The sequence below is a fragment of the Rhododendron vialii genome, chromosome 2a, assembly GCF_030253575.1.
Source record: "Rhododendron vialii isolate Sample 1 chromosome 2a, ASM3025357v1".
Classification (NCBI taxonomy): Eukaryota; Viridiplantae; Streptophyta; class Magnoliopsida; order Ericales; family Ericaceae; genus Rhododendron; species Rhododendron vialii.
Window position 1 is genome coordinate 882,854 of NC_080558.1, and position 15,907 is coordinate 898,760.

Genomic DNA, 15,907 nt, shown 5'->3' on the forward strand with positions numbered 1-15,907 from the left:
TCTCTCTCTCTCTCTCTCTCTCTCTCTCTCTCTCTCTCACACACACACACACACACACACACGTGCGCGAAGAACAGTATTCTTCATGGCAAGCCCTTGAAAGATCAGTAATCTTCATCACAATTTTCAAGAGGAATGATGCTTCCATTAGCAACTTTCTATACACCTGAGGACATTAATCCGAGGACATTAATCCTCTTTCATTTTACCCCCAAGGAAAACAACAAAAGTAGGGGAAAAATCAACAAATTAAGTAAATATTTGTATGCCTACCTATGATCTGCATATAGCTAATTTTGTTGCAGGACAAATATTCTACAACCCTAGCTAAACTCAGATTATTTTGTTGATCTGTTGACTCAAAGCTCCTGTCCAAGGGATGCTGCATATGAGAATGAAAATGATAGTTTCCCTTGGGTACTCCTAAAAAGAAGTTGCAGGGGCAATTCAACGTCATTGAGCTAAAGAGCGCAACGCCATCTCAACTTCTTCAAGAGGTTGTCCTGCATAAAGCTTAAGTTGCCCTTTCTTCACCACAATCACCTTCATGTTATCCGAGCTCACTGCCTCATTAAGTTCCTGAAAAGTTGGCATTTCCTACTGTCATGTTAGTACTGATAGTAAAAATTGACGTGATGCGCCACTTCAATTATTGGGGTTACGAGAACAAAGTGAGCGGTGATTTTTGCAGTCCTCTAAATTAAAAAACAATGTTGTGTTTCATATAAACTAGTAAAGAATTCCGAATAAAGAACTCATTATAAAAAAAGTCCGAGCAGCCACTCATGAAAAATATAGTAAAAATTGACGTGATGCGCCACTTCAATTATTGGGGTTACGAGAACAAAGTGAGTGGTGATTTTTGCAGTCCTCTAAATTAAAACACAATGTTGTGTTTCATATAAACTAGTAAAGAATTTCGAATAAAGAACTCATTATAAAGAAAGTCAGAGCAGCCGGCAACCAACTAAACAAGTTGATGATAAAGCTAGTAATTATTATGCAAAATGCACGCACAGGTTTAGAATCGAGTAACATCAAGGTTCTCACTTTTGTTGGCAAAGGAACAATCTCGGCACTAAAATCACCAAGCTCTTCAAAAAAGGATTGCAGAAGATAGCAGAAGTTACTGGCATCACCCTGGTCTTCAAAGGCAATAGTATGAGATGAGTCACCCTTGCTCTCTAAGGTAAATAACCCCTTGGCTCCTTCACCATCGAGATAGCAGATAACCTGAAATAGAAGTACCTAGTAAGAGACACAACAGAATCTTTCTCCAAAACCCACATTTTTATGGGTTTTGTTTACCTAAGAAACTGAAAACTATATAACATGCCACAAAGAATAACCAGAAGTGACTACTTGTACATGATGCACTTCTACATGAACTTATCCACATTGAAAAAAAGAGAGAGAGAAAAGAAAATGAAACCAAATTTGAAAAAAAAAAAAACATATCAGAGTTTCTAAAGCTTCCATTCTTGCAGCTTCTGGATTTGTCCTTTACTTTGTTCGGGCAAGCGTCTATATACTTCCATAAAATGGTAACATCATTTAGTCGTTCACATAGATGCAACTATGCAAGTGAAATGAAAAGAATTAAATCAAGTAATAAACGGTTTCTATTGACAATGCTAAGTAGTTGGAAGAATTCAAGAACCACTTCTTAATCTGTGTATTGAGTTTCAGTTTGTGCATTCAGGTTATTGAAACATCTATTGACAGAAGATTACAGGCTCAGATGTGGTACTCATGTAGTTCTGGGAAGTTTGTTCCAATATCTACTAGAGCATGTTACGGCAGCACGTTAAGACACTATAAAGTATAAACTTTCAACCTATTAAACAGAATTTGAGCAGCGCGAAGAAAACCGCTTGAGCTTACAAATTATCTGCGCCTTCACACGTTTCAAACATCTATTACAGGTGTGCTCGGAAAATTTATTTCAACATCATCTCTCCAGCCTCAATGGGGTGAAGCCAGAACTTGAAATTTCATGTGACATCTCACAAAAGCATATCCATTGCATCATCGGCAATCTTGTCCAAGTTTTGAAGGTTTTAATAACTATTCCTTTGTCTCAAATGTCCAAACATGTTTCTTCTTAGATGCTAAAAACCTAGTACTCATCTCAGGATCCCATTAAAGATTATAGTAAAATACAAAGTGGAAAAATAAACTAATAAACTGAAGATGCAACATTTCTAATCACGTACTAGAACATAAGGAAGACTCAACCACCACAAATCAGCCTTGTCATCTGAGCGTCTATCTTCGACTTTGCCTCCTGCTCGTTTGCTTCCTATGGATGAGTTGCTTGAAATCACACCTTTAACTAAAGGCCTTTGAATTCCATTCCCCTGCGTGGAACCTAAACATTAAAAAAAAGCCACTTGAAAATGTAAAATGTAGAAGGGTTCCATTTCATAGGTTCAAAATGATATCCATAATCTGACAAAAATGTTTCCACTTATCCAGGGATACGACAAGCACTGATGGACAAGTAGCGAAACGTAGAAAAACAATCAGAAAACTTGTCTAGTAGTCAAACAAAATTGAATACAAAAAACTAGTACTATATAAGAACAAATCCTCCCAAATAATAAATTGAAGTGGGGTTCTCTAGACGTTACCATTCCCACTTTCAGGTTTGGCAACTTCATTAAATGGGTACTTCTGTTTAAACATTATTGAGCCTGGCTTCTTCACATTCTCCTGTGCCTTCTCACTGCTTTTTGGCAAACTCTTTCGAAAATTATCCAACTCTCTTTCCACCTCCAACTCAATGCCAGTTTTAACACCATCAACATTACCGGCCGAATCCAATCTTTCCTTCTCTCGCGCCTCCCTCGCCATTGCCTGAATTTCATTAATTTTCTTTTCAAATTCAGAACCACCCACAAACCCATTTCGAACTTGTCTAAACCACAATCTCCCTCCCAACGGATCGTTGCTTCCAGTTAAAAAAAAAACTGATCTTTCCTCACCATTTCCATCCACACCCAATTCCGAAACCCTAGTTTCTTCACTTCCACTATCCAAGTTTTCATCTTTCCGGGCAGAATTAACTAACCCAGATACCCAAACAGCACAAATTGCCTGGAAAACAAAAGCTCCAACCAAGAACAACAATACGGACCTTATTGGAAAATTACCAAACTTGCCCCTGACAACTCCAGCAGCTGCTTCCGAGGTTAAACTCTGAAGTTCTTGAGTCTCTTCTGACTCCTTCGCCACGGGTGTTTGTGCTTCTTGAGGGGACTCAAACGGGATTACAGAGTTTGTGGGTGGTGTTTTGGGAATTACAGGGTTTGTTAGGGTTTCGAGGAGTTTTTGGCGGAGGTGGTTTTTTCTTTTTGTGGGTTTTGATGGGAAGGGATTGGAAATGGAACAAAGTATGATTATTGGTTTTCTAGGTGGTGGAAAGAGGTTAGTAGACGGTGGGTGGCGGAAGGTGGCGCACTGCGCACCCACCATGGATGAGGAGATGGTGGCGTATTGCACTGCTTCAATGGCACTGAAGCTTCAATGCGAGGCTTCTGGTTCGTTCTAACGTGCACCCTTGGCTAAGCTATACCACCAGATACGTATAGGCCCAACCAAATAAAGAGGCTATGAAGCTTCTGTCCAGCCCAAGTGATATGGGCTTTTATGGGTTGGGTTTTCAACTGGGTACCCATATTGATGCAGCAACCAAACAAAAACCAGGAGAAAAGTATTATCCTAAGTCACATAATCCTTTGAAATGCCTTACGCTCTCTCGCAAATTTTAGTAGTTTAGGATATGTTTCAAAGAATCTTTCACACTTGCTCTCCTGCACATGAATTGTGTGACATAGTCTGTATCTCTATCTTATTCAATTTTAGGGCTTTTTTGGCTAAACAATCCATTTGTTCATCTTTCGTCCATTTTTGTGGATTTATTACTTCATCATGATTAGTGGAATCTAAAATTAAAAAATTAACTTCAAAACCTAATATCCCTTGGCTGAATCCACATTCTATTTTGTCTTACGAGCGTTGTGCCTGTTTGATGCACATCCTCCAGCTCGCAGCTCGCAAACATGGCGGGTTCTGCCCTACCCTAATTGGGGTAGGTTCCGAAGATCGATTTCGTTTTCGTTTTCATATATAAGGAATTGTAAGGTAGTTTGAAGCTTATTTTTTAAGATACGCATTCTTTGAAACTGTGTATTCTGTGAAATTTTTTTTATCACTTCACTCTGACTCAGTGACACCGACCAAAAAAATCACGTTAGTATTTTTTTCAGCTCAGTGTATCGAATGGGCACAACGCTAATTGATGAAAAATATAGTTTAATTTTTTCCATGCCCGTGTGGATGCACGCTAATATTGGTCACATTCTATGCACTAAAAGATGTGGTGGAAAATAAATTTGGGACATCATGTCAAAGGCATAGATAAATTTTCCTCTATATTCACACCCCCTCCCCATGTTTGTCTCTCTCTAAAAAATCAAAAATCTAGAAAGTCAAGATTGGAGGTTTGGACGCTTGTGAAGACAAGACACATTTGCTTATAACATGTATTGATTGATTGATGATTGATTAGTTTGGAAGTTTGCTCAAACCTGAAAATTTAGTAGTTTGACAGACCCGATTCCAAATAGAAGGCAATTAGCACGAAGCTTTGTGTAATTTTAACAGGTCAAACTGAGGCTAGTAACTTGTTAGATGAATGCTCTCTAACCATTTTGATACTATACATTACAGGGGAAAGAAAAAGGGTGATTGAACTGCAGGTATTGATGTAAATTCACTGCCTATGGCAAGTGCAAATATCTGAAAACATTGGAGTTCGTCTGAAGGTTTATTGCACAACACCAAGACAAGGATGTCTTTGTTTTTTTACAGGGACTCAACGGAGCTCAGGATCAAAATTTAAGGACGGTTCCTGCATCCACTCGGATAATTCTTCATCCCGGGATTGTATTTGTGTATCCTGCTGGGGAGTAAACCAAGTCACCTAGGATTAGAGTTTGAATGACAAAACATAAATTACAAAAACATCAGCAACACCACAAACAAAACATTTCGGAGTATATGTCAAAGACATGCATCCCATGGTCTGTGAACTCCAACAGCATGGATATGATTGATTGCTGATTTTAGTAAAAGATTGTCAAACAAATTATGTGGGAATGTCAAACGTTGGATGTTGAGTTCGTTGTGATACAGTAGAAAGAACAAGCATGCATAATTCTGCATTTATTACTGCGACCTCTTTTCAAAACATAACATCTTATAGCGGAAGGGGATTGCTTGAAAATTCCTATCATCGAAGTCTATGACTCTTCTACTTGAAGTGGTTCATCTCTCAAAATATGAAGAACACGACCATTTTCCTTTTTCAATTCCCACTCCAGGGAGGTTTGGAAAGAATGCAATGGCATTTCCCTAAGGCCGCATTGGGACCAATAATATCTTATGGATGGAGAAGAAAATGGGATTTCCCTTTGACAAATTAACATTGCTTCCCCAGGCTTTTCTCTTTCTCAACAAATCCAAGATCCAAAGATTCCAAACACAGCCTATAGTTTCCACCATTTTTTGAATAATTCAAAATTCTTATGGAAGTCTAAGTGTTTTTCAAAATAGCATGTGGACAGGTAATCTTATTAACCGCCCAAATCATACAGATCATAACACGATGAGAAGGATACCTCATTACCTGTGTATTTAATAGGTTATGTGTTGACTGATCTTGGGTGTTTGAGTAGGGTTGCGGTTGAGACATTCGGTAATAGGGCTCTTTCAGATCAAGTTTGCAGGATGATGTCTGAAGTATTCCCCCTTGTCCAGCGCCAGGGCCCCACATTTTAGCTATTCAAGTTCATTAAAGATTAGTTAGATCTTTCACCAAAACTAGGAATAAAGAAAAATAATTGCACAACAACATTTGGTTTGGATGGAGATGTTTGGAGAGAAAAGAAAGGATGATGATATCTCACCAAATTTTGGAAGTTTGGTGAGAAATAGTGAGAAGCAAAATAGGCTTTGAATATAGTCATCAATTTCTCTTCACTTCTCATGATTTCTCACCATTTTTATTCATCCACCAAGTGATAGGATTCTTATTTCTTTTCTTTTCTCGCTCCACCCAAACAATAAAAAAAGGACACGAACACTAACTTGACATTGTTAGATGAATCGTATAGCTCTGGGCATTGTGCGCAATCATGTGGAGTCGGCCTGTAATCTCTTGTCCCGGCATGACATAAAGTGGCTGAGAGAGAATGCAACGGAGCTGATACCAATGGGTTGTAGGGGCGCCAGGAGCAGTAGTCAGCCACCTTTGTACAGTGCTGCATAAGACAACACAGAACATTTTCATGTCATAACAGAAAACAGCCAATGTAATCAAACTTTGCCGTTCACCCAGAAAATGTTTTCATTGCAACATCATGTCAACTCATTTTCGGTTCACAACAGAAAACATATTACATTGATTTTTGTTTTCCTTGAAACAAGCGGAGCATAAGAGTGGTAAGAACTCAGAACATTTAATAGAATCCACAACTGAAGCATGAAGGATATCTTGCTAGGTCAGACGTGAAAAAAAATGACATAATTGATCAACATCAAATGATTACCTTCCATCAAACAAAACATCAAACCAGCACGCCAACCCGTGAATTCTAACACCCACAGAGGCTATAAACTTCAGGGGAACATCAATTTCATATAAATCTTCTTCCTGCAGAATCAAATTAGAAGAGTCTTTGCTATCAAAATATTGGCATCCAAATAGAGAACAAGTATTGTGGTCCGTAAGTGGATGTTCTTATTCTGATAGTGAACTAATACCTTTATAGAAGTGAAGTCTATCACATGAGATATAGCAGGAGCCACCAATACCCTAGGATCAAAAGCATCCACCACAGGCTGTACAGGTAGAAGTTGATGGTTAGGTCTGTGAAGGGGCAATAAAGATCACTGCTAATAGGTCGCAGTACTAATAACAGGCACAAGAAAATAACAACCAATAAAACAAGGCAGAAAGGCACAGACACACATGCACATTATGCATGAAAGTTGAGACCCCGTTCGTTTTGGGATTTTGGATTTGGATTTGGATTTGTAGGTAATGAGTGTACAGAGAAATAGAGCAATGATTGAAAATAGGGGTAATGATTGGAGAGAGATAGAGAGAAAAATGAGAGTAATGATTCCAGAGAAATAGGATATTGATTAGAATCCAAAATCCAAAACCCTTAAACGAACGGGGTATCAATGACCTTCCAATATTGTTTTCCTTCCAACACTTATTGAATTTTAATGCTGACATTGACCGAGTTTACGTTATACATTAAAGCTGCTCGCAGTCTTTTCCTCCCCCTTAGTGAAATTATCAATGAAATTGTTCAGCTTCAACGAGAATTGACTCTTTAGAAGGTAGAATATACGTCAAAGATTTCAGATCCACTGGATTAGAGACCACCAGTAGAATACTCACGAACGGAATCAAATGTACAAAGGAATAAATCTGACATGAAAATGAAGTTCCAAGAAAATAGTCATTGCACATTAAATAATCGCGACTAAAGGTGTTAAATGCATATTTTACCAAGTACCCTTCCCATGCTTTTAAGTTCTTCCTGGTGATTTTGCAAAAGAGGCATTTTGCTTGACAAAAAGAAGATGTAGCATCAAAGCACCATTAACACCAGCTTCTACTTAAAAAAAACCATTTTCCCTAGCATAGTCTTAGCTGTTGCAAAATATTTATAAACTGTCACCTTAACTAACCTAACTCTACAAATCTAGAATAAATAATGAAGGACGACAATAAAGAGTAGCCACAACTGAATCTTTAACATGATAAGCACAACAAGAGTGGGTTCAGCACATAAAATGCACAACGATGCAGTTGTGGCTGTGGAAAGCCGAGGTGGCATAACAAGAAAACCATCCTAAAGTAACAAAACATGTGGCATGTGCAAGATATACAGACCTGAGAAAAATATCCTTGGAATGCAGATCCATATAAGGGAGTTAGGTCAACCCCATAATAATCTTGTTGCTGCCAAAAGAGAGCCTACATTGATAAGAGTAAGAATGTCATTGTCAAAGATGACAGATAATATCCCTTTCTTAAATGCACTAAACAGAACAAGAGGTTCCAAAAAGAACAAAATCTTCTCTTGAACTAAAAGGAGCACAAGGGCCCAGCCTATTTACTTGTTAAGAGTAAAGTTGAAATATCAGATGGCAAAGCAGAGCTTACATGCAGTCCAGGTTGTCTTACCGCAATTATATTCAATAATCATTGACCTAGTACCTTTCTAGTTCCTTGCTGCTTGTTAATTACTACAGTAATAGCAGCATGTATATGCACTAGTATTTTGCATGCCAATGGGCGTAAGACTGTTTCAAGAACTCTGTAATGGAAAGATTAAAAAAAAAAACCCTATTTGCAAGCTGAAATAGGAAATTCTATGCCAGAAAATTTTCTCAAGTTGTTCCAAACTTTGATTTCCAGTGCGAAGGACAGAGTAATTGTTGAGAGCAAAAGTAACAAATTTGCCCTTTCTCTAACAGCTTAAACTTCTAATGAACTTGGTGGTAAACAATTCGATATGGTATCAGACTAAATCCTATGATATTAATAGTAACGTCCCCCTCTCTCTAGAATACTAAATTTTTAGATGAATTGGTGGCAAAAATTCAACTGCATTTTGATAAACCGTACATATGGTTGAACAAAATCAACTCACATACCTTATTTGCAATTTCAACAAACAAATATTCATCACTGAATGGTGCCATATGTATTCTGCAAGGGCATCAACTTTTAAAACATCAAAACCCTCACACACAAGAAGACACAATAAAACAAAGGAATGAAGACACTCACAAGGACTCTTATTAGTATAATGAATCAATTATGCATGCATCCATGTCACCTCAAAAAATAAAGAGAACCAACACACACAAGCACCCAATGAAAGAGATGATGCGTACAAAGAGCCAGTGTCAGACGTGAACAATTTACAGCACACTACATGTAGTAACTCTATATCACAAAAAAGAAACACTAATTTCAGGGGGGAACATAAGAAAACTACTAACCAAGAACTACTCTCAGGAAGAACAACCAAATTGTAATTCTAAAAATCTGCCTGGTTGCCCCAACTACACTAGTACATAGTATCTACATGCACAGGAATACAGGATGCAAAAATAACACAATTCAAAAAGAATAGGTGTTGGTATGCTCATCCAAGCATTACAGTCAACACAAGAGCTCACAAAAGGACTAAGAAACACAGATATGGAAATGATAATAGATGATACATTATGGAAAAAGAACTGCGAATAGAAAAACAAATATTAATATCTACTGTGCAAATGTTCTTCAGCAAATCAGATGTTTAATCTTTAGAAATCTTAAAGTTATAAAGCCTCAAGTACGAGATACAAAGGGTAATATATCCATAATATTGATTTCATTTGAATTCCAAGTTACTTTTTCCAACTTGTGATTTACGTCAAGTCTGTCTGGGTAACCCAGGTATCTGAAACGTGCAGACTGTCCAGTTCAAAAAGGATTAAACCATAATATGACTTATTAGTACGTGCCCAACACTTGCGGATGATTATTCAAAGAGCATCGGTGTCAAATACATAGTTGACACGAAGATTGCACCTTCTTAGAAGTGACCATACTTCTTAACATAACCTAGTCGAGCAGTTGGCTAAAAAGGCTTCAAGAAGAATCCATGAATATATAACACTGACAACCATCCAACAGTTTTCATTGATTGGGTAGGTAAAGCAATAATATAAATGGAAATGAGACCCACAAAACCACCTTCCATTCGTAGGAAACATCTTTCCATTAGGAACAAGAAACCGATCCCTTGCAATTACGTAGGTCTCCAGCATTCTTTCATTAACTAACAATGTACCTACACAAAGAGAAAAGATCCTAAGTGATTATACTAGCATGTTGCACAACATATAGTCTCCCCATCGCTAGCATAGATTGTTTCTCGACACTTAAGGTTGTTAAGAAGGCAGAACTAACAATGAACAGCATCTTGAACAATTTTACTAAAACAAACAAGAAGCAAACTTCCACAAAGCACTCATCTCCAACCCAAGAAAATCCAGCATCAGTTGAACAAATTAATAGCAGAGTATAATGGAATCAATAAAGACAACAAACACAAATGGTAAAACTAGTGACATATTGTACTTCAAACGACCGTCATCTTACCATCTAAAGAGATACTTCATAGTTACAACCTTGCAAATGTTAACAACAAAATTCTAAAACAGAGCAACATTATCAATGATTGTCATGTTGGTTGGTAATTTTAGCTAAGAAAAAGCAAAGTCCGTTTGATTAGCGAGATAATGGTAGAAAATGCAAGAAAAAGAAAAAAAAAATAGTTTTTTTTTTTTGTGTTCACTGAGCAAGAATATCCTAGAAAGTGAACTTTCCTGTACAACCCTCTAAAGCATGAGAGCTTGCTTTACTTTTTCTCACAAAATGTGCAAGAAATTTTATTTTCTTAAAAAAATCAACAACAATTACTCTAACCTCCTTCTTTATCCTCTTCCCACCACCTTTTCTTTTCTAATTTCAACAATTTTATTCTTCCCCAAACAAGGATATCTTATTTTCTGGCAAAACTTCCATTCTAATCAAACGGATGTGAGAAAAAAATAATTTTTCTTTTTTCTTTTCTTTCACTTCACTTTCTATCATTTTCACTTTCCATTTTATTTTTCTCGCTAATCAAACGGACCCCAAAGGCTTTTAGCAACCTCATTTTCATGAAAAAAGAAATCTTAGAATGGAACTTCAAGAAGGAAACTAGGAATGGTCTCTCTATGTAAGGGCAAACAAAAAAAAAGAGGAAAGGGGATATAAAGCCTATCTTCCTGCATCCATTCCAGATCAAGAACAGAAACTCCAGATGCAAGGTACACAAACCAACCCTAATCTTGCCATGAAAGTAAAAATCCACAAAACTATTAAGATATAGGATAATAGGAGCCCAACAGTCCCTACCAAAGCAATAGACCACTTTGAGCTCTCATCACTAATGCATTCATAGAAACTTGAGAGTTATGCCCTTCCAAACACTAACAAAAGGTCCTGAGTCCGTTTGATACTTGAAATCCCTCTTTTCCACAGTCCGTCTGATTCCCATGTGAATCAGGTGGGAGGCCTAAGTTTGCTTAAGATAGGAATCAATGGGAAGTAGTTGTTGGGCACGAGATGGTAAAGCAGTCAAAACTGAGTGTGTTAATCAGAATTGAAGTAGTTTTTTTTTTTTTTTTTTTGGGGGGGGGGGGGGGGAAGGGTGTGTGGTTTTGTAATGGAGGACTAGAGCATAAAAAACTAAGCGCATGAATCAGAAATTAAAGTAGCTGATCCAACATCACACACAGTTTCAGTTTATGAGAATCATCAACTCTTAAGAACAAATGCAAGAACATTGACTTCAAGCTCACCCATTGGCTCAGAGATTAGAATATCTGCTTTCTCTGGCAGTTCAACTTCTTCAATTTTACCCTTGACTACCTACATTAAATGAAAACTTGCAGCAAAAGACTGAGAAACAGCACAGTGACCAAAGTACCATTTAACCTGAATCTTAGGAGAACGAAAGTCTCACCGTAATTCTCTCACCCAGAGACGGGTTCCCAGCAATAAGTTTGTGGGCATATTCTGCCATTTCAGACGCTTCCACCGCATAAACATGTTTGGCACCAGCCTGATGTAAGAAAGAGGAAGGGAAGGGGAACCAGGATGGAAGAAAAGGATATCAATTCTACAGGACCAATAGTGCATAGACATATTTATCAGCAGTCTATTTTCATGCACAGCCGCAGAGAAAGCTAAGGCAACCTGAGCAGCAAATAATGACAGAATACCGCTACCAGCACCAACGTCGACCACCACACGACCAACAAAATCTGCTCGGTTCTCAATTATAGCAGCATAAAACGTTCCTGAAAAGAAAAAAATTTGCCGTCTTATTTTGTTCAAAAGTATGCTAATCATGTGACTCAAGCAGGCACCTTATAATTCATAAACGTTCACTATATAGACGAAGGCAAATTTAAGGTTTCCAGAACAGCAAAAGGCTCGCATAAGTACAGAGCATTTTACCAGCACAATGGTGCATAAACCTTGGAATATAATTTCTAATAACAAATCCAGAATGTGAACAGCTAAAAGCGAAAGCAAAACACCGGCAAATCAAAGCTTGCTGATACCTGTCCTCACATAATCCTGTAGCATATTTTGCTGGTGTAGTAACTGTCCATAGTAGTGAAAATACATTTTGGCAGAAGATGGCTCTATCTTCTCATCAAATTTGCTTTTAGAAGCTGAAAATGTGCCATTTTGTAAACATGATCCTGCGAGGAAAATACCCAAACCAATTAGACCCCTTCACATCATAACTTGCAACTGATTTTGATCCCAAGTTCCCAACTATTATGGTATTTTCTTGTATTAATAGTTGCAACTTGCCAAGTGTCTAAAAATCTACATTTGTTTGTGACAGTTAGCAACAAAAATACTGGAACCTTTCAGAAATCTTGACTCTTGCACTGAATACACACGTCTTTTGGAGTATCACGAGGTGCGAGTACCAAATGAATGTCTAACACGGATAAATCACATAAAAGTCCTCGGTCTCCTTAGGATCATATGATTTCCATATACGGTTCAAACTCATTAAAGGTTCCATGGGAGACGCAAATCATTCTTTGTTCAAATTACAGGTAATCACTATAGATGACCAAAAAAGACTCAATTGTGCAACAACCGCAAATGCAATGTAGATAGTGAAAATCTGAGTTCCATCAAATTATGACAAAAGGGTTGTCTAACATTTGACTACATTCCATTAAGCTTTTCAACAAAATCTGCAGATGGAAATCAAAAGAGCACCTTGAAAAATAACTTCCTTCTTCCATTGCTCAAATGCACAATGGAAGGCCCTACTTTCCTCGTCCTTCCTAAATTGAATGGTGATTCCCCTTGAATATGATTGCTGGTGCAAAAGTACAAACGTTAACAAACATGGATATTCCGGAGCGCAAACCACCGTACATCACAGAGCCACAAAAATACAAAATCATCATGTTTTGCCTATATCGGTGGTAGAATTTTCAGTTTACGCAACAAGAAGTATGGACATGATAACCCTCAAATCAGGGTGTTCTGTAAACTGCATTCAAGCAAGTTAGTTAAACCACTAGGGCAAAGGAGATAGAAGATGCATATGCTGCCAAATCCTGTGACCAAATCATATAGTATCTATTACATGCTAGATCTCGTCCCACATTGGTCATTCATCAAAGCTAATATGAGCATGGGCAGACTCTCTACTCATTGCCAATTTAGCATTCTATCAAAGCTAGTTTTCAAATGCTCTCTCAGGCAAGACTCTTAAGATTTGAACACTTATTGTTTCAGCAACAAGTATGCTTTATTTCCTCCAAGAGATGCTCCAGGATTTTCACCCAGCATTGACAAAAATAAATGATGTGTCAATGACGAAAAGCTCTATGCAAAAAATAAACCCTAACTTGGCAAGATATATTATAAGAAAAAGGAAAATGCATATACAGATTCCCCCTTTATTCGTGTACCAATCTATCTTTTAGGTTCTAAAATTTATTGGGCTGGGCTTATTTTGGTTTGTTGTGCTACATTATTGAGTTACCCAAATTTAATTGGACTTTGAAATATTTTACAAATCGCTAACCCCCTCCCCCCAAACACTTCCAGTGTATACCCACACATACACAAAACACTTAAGGACTTAAGCACACACTCCCATTGTGGTACTGGTACACAAACACTTAAGCGCACAGTCCCATTGTGGGTGGGTATACACTGCAAGTGTGTGATTTTAGAATTTCGTTTATTTTTACTCCGCACGAGTGATCCAGTTCAGACAATACTAAAGAAAATTTAATCTATATGTAAAACAAGGAGAAATTTTTACTGCATTTTTTGGAGCCAGGGGGGTTGCTACCCCCTCAAATAATGATGCTGCCTCCCCTGATTTCCTTTTAATCCATATATACAGAATCCTTCGATTACCTTTGAACATATGAGTCAGGGGGTTTGCACATGCAGGCTATGTTAAATCTTCTATGCACTTGGTTAATTTTCAACTCCAAAACTTTTTTTTTTTTTGATAAGTAAACTTCAAAACTAGTACATGAGCCTAGGTGGTCTTTACTCTTTCCATTCCTTGCCAATTAGTTTAGAGTTAGAAGCATTAAAATCCAAATACTTATATAGATATATATCAGACAAGAAACATAATGGATTAACAAAATTTCAATTTGCATACCTCTTTACTGGTTTCAGACCCTTCAGATATGCATACTGATTGAACAGGACTTAGCTTGAAAAGCTGAAAAAAGATAACAGTACAAAAGAATAAATCAATCAACCAGCTTAACCTCTTCAAGTAGACTATTTTCCATGCAACAGTGAAATCAATTTGTCATTCGAACTCTGTGACCCAAATGAATGGAATTCCGTCTTTCACCCATTCATCAGAAAGTACATGAAACAAAAATGAAACTGAAGTTCAACAAAGAAGCTTCCATGAACACTGTCTCACTTGGTCAAGTATTATTGCCTGGTCTGGTACAGACATTATGCTTTAAAATACTTCCTTATGGATATCAACAAATGTTGGGCTTGGAGTGCCCTCATGGATTTAGTTACACAACACCACTGCATGCGACCGCTCTAAAAACAGAATTGTGGGTGCGATGTCAAATGCCATAAAAGACTTAATTGAAACCCTCCCTAACACCAATTGGTTTTAGGAGAGATGGTGGAAAAGTGGTCCGACAGTGGTATTAAAGCTAGGAAGTCAAGGGTTCAAGTCGCAGTAGCGTCATCGTGAAGAGGGATTGTTGGGTTCGAAGTGCCCCCATGAATTAGGTTACAATGCCACACCCTGCGACCACTCCAAAAACAGACTTGCGGGTGCAATGTTGAATGCTATAAATGACTTAACTGAAACCTCCCACACCACACCAATTGGTTTTAAGAGAGATAGTGGAAAAGCAGCCCAACAAACATTTTGATTCTAAGGGCTCGTTTGGTTCACATCTTATTTGCTCATTTTCTTAGAAGGTTAAGGTTTAGCTCAACTTTGTTAGACAATAGTCCCACATTGTTTGGGTATGGAATGAGACGGGATATCACTTAATAACACGAGAGACCTCTCACTTGTTGCCAATTGGCCTCGGGTTGGACATAAAGTTTCCACAAATTTATTGTCTTATCTTATTGTTGACACCAGAAAGATGATCAAATAAGTAGTGTAGCCAAACGAGTTTTGCTTGCTCATTTACAATTTTTTTTTAAAGTGATAATCGTAGAAGACTATAAGCTTGTAAACAAAACAAGTAATAAAATTATAACCTGAGCAGTCCGGAGAGCAACGTGAATAGCCTCGCCCGGTTCAGATTCTGCGTAGAATCGAAGCTCCGGAGCTCCGGAATCGAAGCCGAAGCGAGCAACAACGGCCGACGAAGCAGAAATCTTCGTTGGAGGCGAAGCAAGCTCGGAGACGGAGTCTACAACGAACTCCACCAGCTGCTTGTGCTTTTGGCCCACTGTAACCTCCATTGCTAATTTCTTCAACAAATGGTGTATATAGATAAAGATGTCTGTATGTGTGTGTACGTTTGGAAAGGAGAGAGAGAGAGAGAGAGGAGAGAGATGGAGTGTGTATTAGGGTTTCTGAAAAGAGGAGAATCTGGAGCCGGCTACTGAAAGAGGTGAAGAGCGTGTGTGAATATTGTAGGCAAAGGTTGGAGTGAAGGCAAGCAAAAGCAGAACAAGTGGCTTCTTCTTCTGTGATGCTTTCTAGTTTCTATA

General features: G+C 37.9%; 2 protein-coding genes across 5 annotated transcripts; both read right to left on the bottom strand.

The window, feature by feature from the left end:
• Positions 1 to 123: 123 nt before the first annotated feature.
• LOC131317674 (uncharacterized) lies at positions 124 to 3,577 on the bottom strand. 2 transcript variants are annotated; one of them, XM_058347228.1, is made up of 5 exons: positions 2,634 to 3,577; positions 2,217 to 2,371; positions 1,051 to 1,233; positions 408 to 579; positions 124 to 342 (listed from the first exon to the last, which is right to left on the bottom strand). In XM_058347228.1, exons 1-4 carry the CDS (start codon positions 3,475 to 3,477, stop codon positions 454 to 456), a joined length of 1,308 nt encoding a protein of 435 aa, XP_058203211.1. In that variant the 5' UTR covers positions 3,478 to 3,577; the 3' UTR covers positions 124 to 342; positions 408 to 453. The 2 variants fall into 2 exon arrangements, with proteins under 2 accessions (XP_058203211.1, XP_058203210.1); XM_058347227.1 differs by having other exon boundaries at positions 124 to 579; positions 2,634 to 3,576.
• A 1,033-nt stretch (positions 3,578 to 4,610) lies between these two features.
• On the bottom strand, positions 4,611 to 15,881 carry LOC131317676 (probable histone-arginine methyltransferase 1.3). 3 transcript variants are annotated; one of them, XM_058347232.1, is made up of 15 exons: positions 15,449 to 15,881; positions 14,358 to 14,420; positions 12,941 to 13,040; positions 12,259 to 12,402; positions 11,888 to 11,991; positions 11,655 to 11,753; positions 11,491 to 11,560; positions 9,836 to 9,932; positions 8,743 to 8,797; positions 7,976 to 8,059; positions 6,829 to 6,906; positions 6,615 to 6,718; positions 6,154 to 6,326; positions 5,693 to 5,844; positions 4,611 to 4,966 (listed from the first exon to the last, which is right to left on the bottom strand). In XM_058347232.1, exons 1-15 carry the CDS (start codon positions 15,653 to 15,655, stop codon positions 4,880 to 4,882), a joined length of 1,617 nt encoding a protein of 538 aa, XP_058203215.1. In that variant the 5' UTR covers positions 15,656 to 15,881; the 3' UTR covers positions 4,611 to 4,879. The 3 variants fall into 3 exon arrangements, with proteins under 3 accessions (XP_058203215.1, XP_058203214.1, XP_058203213.1); XM_058347231.1 differs by having other exon boundaries at positions 4,611 to 4,963; positions 12,941 to 13,043; positions 15,449 to 15,880; XM_058347230.1 differs by having other exon boundaries at positions 12,941 to 13,043; positions 15,449 to 15,880.
• Between the last annotated feature and the right edge of the window lie 26 nt (positions 15,882 to 15,907).